The 6,415-nt window shown below is 38.2% G+C and overlaps 1 protein-coding gene across 1 annotated transcript; it reads right to left on the bottom strand.

Annotated features, from left to right (window-relative positions):
• Positions 1-3,592: 3,592 nt before the first annotated feature.
• On the bottom strand, positions 3,593-5,508 carry LOC110679294. The gene is made up of 2 exons (XM_021853609.1): positions 5,041-5,508; positions 3,593-4,971 (listed from the first exon to the last, which is right to left on the bottom strand). Exons 1-2 carry the CDS (start codon positions 5,441-5,443, stop codon positions 4,313-4,315), a joined length of 1,062 nt encoding a protein of 353 aa, XP_021709301.1. The 5' UTR covers positions 5,444-5,508; the 3' UTR covers positions 3,593-4,312.
• Between the last annotated feature and the right edge of the window lie 907 nt (positions 5,509-6,415).

Genomic DNA, 6,415 nt, shown 5'->3' with positions numbered 1-6,415 from the left:
AGGTTGTCTGTGCAGCTAAATGGCTGAAGACGGTGTCCGTGTCTTTTTTTAAAAGGATGATCCTTAACTCCTAAAGGTAGATTGAACTTAGCACTGAAACTTCGTTGAAGACAGTACTGTACTATCTCTTATGACATACGAGATATTCAACAACACCCCAATGGATCAGAGTCCTTCAAGTCGGCTCGCAAGGCTTACGAGAAGGCTCTTCGTTCTGCTGAACGATCCGACTGGAAAAACCTTTGAACAAATGTTTCCAGTTTGAGTGAAGTCAGTCGGCTGAACAAAATTCTTGAAAAATCTAAGGATTTCCAAGTGAACGAAATTCGCTTACCTAAAGTGGCGAACATTTCTTCTGAACTGGAACAAAAACAAAACCAAAAGCTCCCGAGCGTCAGAGCGCTGGTTTACTCGCATCTGTCATGCTCTCGAGTAACCGAGGCTAAAAGTGATTCGCGAACGTGTTGGGAGCTGTTCAGTCATATTGTGCTTTTGGGTAAAAAGCTGCTTCCCCTCCGAGATTTGTGGTTTCCAAGGGTTTTTGACTACTAACTAGTAGTTTACTGTCGATTTGATGGTTATATAATTAATTTGTCTGTCAAAACAATAATAAATCACACCTTGCTCGGTTACTCGCGAGTAAACGTTCCCGAGCTTGTGGTTACTTCTTTTGACATGTTCTCCCGAGCAGACGGGTGTGCACTTACTCACACCTAGCCAGTTCCCGAGTCTGTGATTTTTGTTATGCATTGGTATACACTCGTGAGCTGCTTCGTGATGCGAACTTTTCCAGCACTGTCTAAAGGTGACTTTACTTCTTCCGATGAAGAAGTTTTAGAATGTTTATTCAATACACACTTCCTCGGATGTGTGGACATAGCATCTACGGATGAACCAAATGTCTTTTCATGTAGTTACGAGTCTCTGCCTTCGGCTCGCAGTATGTAACTATTGAATGATTCAATGGGCTCTTAATAGTTTTGCGCCTTTCAAATCTCCTGGAGCAGATGGGATTTATCCTGTTCTGCTCCAAAAGGGATTTGAGTTTATCAAACATTGTTTAAAAAAGCTACTTGTAAGCAGTTTTGCAACCGGGTACATTCCCAAATCCTGGCGTGGTATTACTGTAAAGTTTATCCCGAAAGGAGGACGTGCGTCGTATGAAGAAGCGAAGAGTTTTAGACCAATCAGTCTGACCTCTTTTCTTCTGAAATGTCTGGAACGCATTATCGATCATCACATCCGTGATGTTTATTTGGCAAACATGCCTCTTCATGTGAATCAACATGCTTACCAATCTGGAAAGTCCCCTGTGACGGTTTATGGACAAAAGGTCGAAAGACAAAACGTCGAAAGGACAAAAGGTCGATAGACAGAAGGACGAAAGGACAAAAGGTCGAAAACGATTTGCATGGTGGGAAATTTTTCCTTCTTTGAAAAAAGATTTTCGACCTTTTGTCCCTTCTTTTTTGTTCTTCGACCTTTTGTCCCTTCGACCTTTTGTCTTTCGACCTTCTGTCCTTTCGACCTTTTGTCTTTCGACCTTTTGTCATAGATTCCCCTGTGACTCTTTTACACAAAGTTGTATACGATATCGAGAAAGCATTCGCTCAGAAGTAATCCTGCTTGGGTATTTTCTTGGATATTGAGGGTGCCTTTGATAACGTGTCTTTCGATGCCATATTGGAAGCCGCACGAAACCATGGGCAACCTACAATGATTACCAATTGGATTAATCAAATGCTCAAAAACCGACATCTCTTCTCGACATTGCGTCAAGCAGCGATTCGAAAATTTAGTGTTTGCGGATGCCCCCAAGGGGAGTCTTGTCACCGCTTTTGTGGAATCTCGTAGCAGATACGCTATTGAGGCAACTCAATAATAGCGGTTTTCCAACTTATGGATTTGCGGACGACTATCTAGCTTTGATTTTCTTAAACACCTCACATTGATTTCAGAGTCAAAAAAGCTGGCATGGCCTTCGGTCAATGCCGGCGAACCTTTGGTAAAACATGGGGCCTCAAACCCAAGTATATCAAATGGATTTACACAACAGTTGTTTGACCAATATTGGCACATGGATGTCTTGTGTGGTGGCAAAAGGGCGAAGTGAGAACAATCCAATCAAAATTGGGCCATCTCCAAAGGATGTGCTTGATGGCGATGTCTGGTACGTTCTCTACAACTCCCGCAGCAGCGCTCGAGGCCCTTTTCGACGTTGCGCCACTACACATATATCTTAAACAAGAAGCACTTTCTTGCTCTTACCGTTTATGGGTACTGGATCTACTGGAGAAAAATCCAGTGAATCGTAGATCTACACACACTTCGTTGTTTCCACTTTTGGTGAATTGGGACAAAATGGTCCTTGCTCCAAGTGATCTCACAATTGCTTGTCACTTTCCTTACAGGACATTTACCACTTAATTCCCTTCACGGGAAGACACACGTCTCTGGACACATGTTTAGAAAATAAAGTGAGATATGGCACATAAACAACGTTAAGCGCAAAATCAAAATTTAGACCCATTTCACGCTATTGTAACAATAAGTAACGTTTCAACGAACCTCCTCCTTTCTTATTACGTAACGCTCAATGAGGACTACTTCCCCTTATTTGTCAAAGTTATTAGAAAAAGAAGCAATTCATATTTCATTCCTGTTTTAAATAAGCATATACACTCCCGTGCATAAGTTTGGGTTCACCCCCTAAAAAACATGCAAAAGTGTTTTGTCCATATCTTTGTGATTACACGTCCAATTGAAACTCTCTAAGTCGCATTTGAAAGGCAAAAAGTTATTCTTACTTCGTATGTATTTTTTCAAAAATATTCTTTGTACTTTGTATACTAAATTTTTACTTAAAGTAGTGACATTTTTTCAAAAAACACACTGAAAAATCATATCTAATTTCCTCAGCATTGGGTCGACCAAAATTTTAAATCAAAGTGTCATTAGAATCGTAATCTTATATTCTTTGAAGAGACCCCACGAAATTGTTGCGGAACAATCTGAAAAGTATTCAAAATCAATGAAACAGTCAGTCAAGTCATCGTGCAAAAGTTTGGGTTCACCCCTCATTATGATGTATCGTGCAAAAGTTTGTGTTCACCTGAACTTACTTAAATCTGTGAAATCTCAAACCAATCATGTACGCGCCATTATTTGCGTTCAAGAAAGCTTTAAACTATTAAAATTGGTTGAAAAATGGCAGAGATATTGACAAAAATGATGTGCGTACGGCTCAGGTGAACCCAAACTTTTGCACGATTTGCATCATACTGAGGGGTGAACCAAACTTTCGCACGATGACTTGAATGACTGTTTCATTGATTTTGAACACTTTCCAGATTTTTCCGCCAAAATTTCGTGGGGTCTCTTCAAAGAATATAAGATTACGATTATAATGAAACTTTGATTTAAAATTTTGGTCGACCCAATGCTGAGGAAATTAGATATGATTTTTCAGTGTATTTTTTGAAAAATGTCACAACTTTAAGTAAAAATTTAGTATACAAAATTCAAAAAATGTTTTTGGAAAAATACATACGAAGTAAGAATAACTCTTTGCCTTTCGAATGCGGCTCAAAGAGTTTCAATTGGACGTGTAATCACAGAGATATGGACAGAACACTTTTGTACGTTTTTGAGGGGGTGAACCCAAACGTTTGCACGGGAGTATACTTGTCTAGGAAACGCATCCTCTCTTGTATGAAAATTTGATTTTTTGAATCGTGAAATTTATTTTACGTAACGGAGAGCAGAACCCTGTTATATGTAATCTGGTAATCCTGTATTTGATTCTCCAAAAAAAAGCCTCTCTTATTGAATTAAAAAATTTCTTATCCACATTAAATATGGTAATGAACTATTTGGAAATACGGGTTTTGTGGGTAAGCGTTATCAAAGTCTGAAGAAATACCATTCTGAAACCAAATATTAGGTAAAGAAATTGTTTTATTTTCGATTGATGTATTCTCTTCGTCACGTAATGTTTGTATGTAATTGCTTGTAATTTTGCAACAAGATGCGTTTTAATGCGAATATTAGGCATGTAATTTTTCAGTACCATAGTTTTAGGAAGATACACAAACCCCCAAAAAAATACAACAATTTACCTTAGGGGCTGTTTCAAACCACGTGATCATTTTTTTGGATTTATGAACCCACTCTCCCGTCGTGGTTTTTGGGCCATACATTTTTTTTAATTTGTTTGAACTGAGGTCTTTGACCAGAACCCCTTGTCTCTTCTAAATAACCACGTGGTTTATGGACGACCCTCAATCTGTATTTGTAATTCATATTGTTACATTTACATTCTACTTTCATAGGTTTCCGTTACGAAGCTTATCGATGTGTCAGTTGTATTTGTTGGCATATATTCCGTCATCCAGAGTTTAGTGGAGTACACTAATGATTCTCCTTCGTGTATAACTGCTACGAGCTCACTGCATATTTGATCGCATTTGGCTTTCGCCCTTAAAGTTACACGAATTGATCCTTTCAGCTGCATCACAACAATAAGTCCATCCAGATTTAAATCCCTTGGTGATATTTTTCGATAGTTGTTTGACATGATTATCCACGTTGTATACGGCATCTCCAGGTGGGCTGGATAAAAGTAGGGTTTACCGAACAGCAATCGAGTTATTTTGATCGTTTTATGCTCGCAATTTCGAAAATGCAGGAACCATGAATCGTTTTTATGAACATTCAAAAGCATGTCGTAAAGATCGGCCATTGTGTTTTTTGATTTTTTGGAGGAGTGAATACCAAATATTAAATTGGTTTGCACATTACAAGGTCTGCTCAAAATTAAAGGTTCAATCGATTCTACGAAGCTGGACATATTTTTCCAAGTTCTGTCTTTCCACTGAATATGTGAATCGGTGATTAAAACAGGCAAACTTCTCAACAGATGGTGCTCATTCAGATAATCGAAAGTAATTGCATCAATTTTTGATATTGTATCTACAATAAAGAGAATAATTGTAAACGTTTGATTTATTTTGAAGATATCACATCAATCAGAATACTCGCCAATGTTTTCACAAACTGCACAATCATCCACGAAAAGCACTTTTGATCGTTGGGTCATACTTTGCATTTGCACAACACCAGGAAAACCTTTAATCAAGCATCGTTCCTTATAGAGAGGTCTCCAATCCCAATGCGGCAATAGTTTAATCATTGCAAGCCTGCCAACAGCGGAAGCATTCCAGTTCAAGAACGAAATGTGGCAAACTGCCAGTACAGCAACTGCAATCACCACCACTAGTTGCAATCGTTTTATCCATTTTCGACGAAATAGGTGCCATCTTAAAGGTGCAAAAGCTTTGTAGATTTCACAATCGGTTAGTTCTAATCCTGCAATTGTCTGAACAATGCTTTCAAACTCCTGATCGAGAGCTTCCTCTGAAAGTGCGTCTGACTGTGATGACATTTTGGAGTGCACTGTACGGTATCAGCATCGAGCAACGCAACATGTGGTGAGGACTTTCACTTGAACGATTTTTCAATCCCATTTCTCCATTTCCGTAATTTGATTTACGCACAGATTGATCTCGGCGGATGAGTGTTGGCGGAGCGATAATAGGAAACTCACAAGGGTAGGTATTGGTTCCTTTTTTTTCGTTTATTGAATACAATTTTCGTTTTTCATCTCATTCGTGAGTTTCAGTCAGAATAATGAATGTCTTAATGGACTTAATGGTCAAGTCAGTTCAGAATTCAAAAATGTTTAGAAATGCTACATTACGTATCTCACTCATTATTCTTAGAATACAAATGATGTTCTGTTAAATTGTCAGTTTTTTTTAGATGATTTAAAGGTGGCCTAAAGACGATGTAGGTTTATAAGGAAATTACTATGGAGAAATACTGAAAAATGATCTAAACACCTAAGTAACGTAATGTAAGTAGAAACTTGCCATCACAAAGTAAAAACTCATTCTTCAAACAATAATCAAGAAAGCTGATGAGTTGAGGTGTTTTTTCAGAAGTTTGCAAGGCTATAATCCCATATGAAGCAAAATTAAGCAAACAAATCCATGAATATTTCTTCTCCCATCCGTCGGATTGAATTGCTCTCTACATCATCTATCTTTATTATGGTATGAGTAATGATTTTTTTCTGTTCTACGTTTGGAACATATTTGAAAATTATTATTTAAACCTACACTACCCGTCATAAAATACGGACTCACTAAAATTAGTATTGCAACACTCAGCTGAATATTGAATCACCCTCAAAAAGTTTAGCATCACCTCAAAACAGGTAAATTCACATTGCTATATCTCGAGATCCTTACCACTTGCAAAGAAGCGATCTTCAGCAAAGTTGTTCAGGGGTTCAAGGACATCCGGAAAGCAAATAGTTTGGTTCGTGATTTCGCCGCTAGGTAGCGCTAGTGAG

The sequence above is a fragment of the Aedes aegypti genome, chromosome 3 (genome assembly GCF_002204515.2).
Source record: "Aedes aegypti strain LVP_AGWG chromosome 3, AaegL5.0 Primary Assembly, whole genome shotgun sequence".
NCBI lineage: Eukaryota > Metazoa > Arthropoda > Insecta > Diptera > Culicidae > Aedes > Aedes aegypti.
This window is presented reverse-complemented; position numbering and strand designations above follow the sequence as displayed.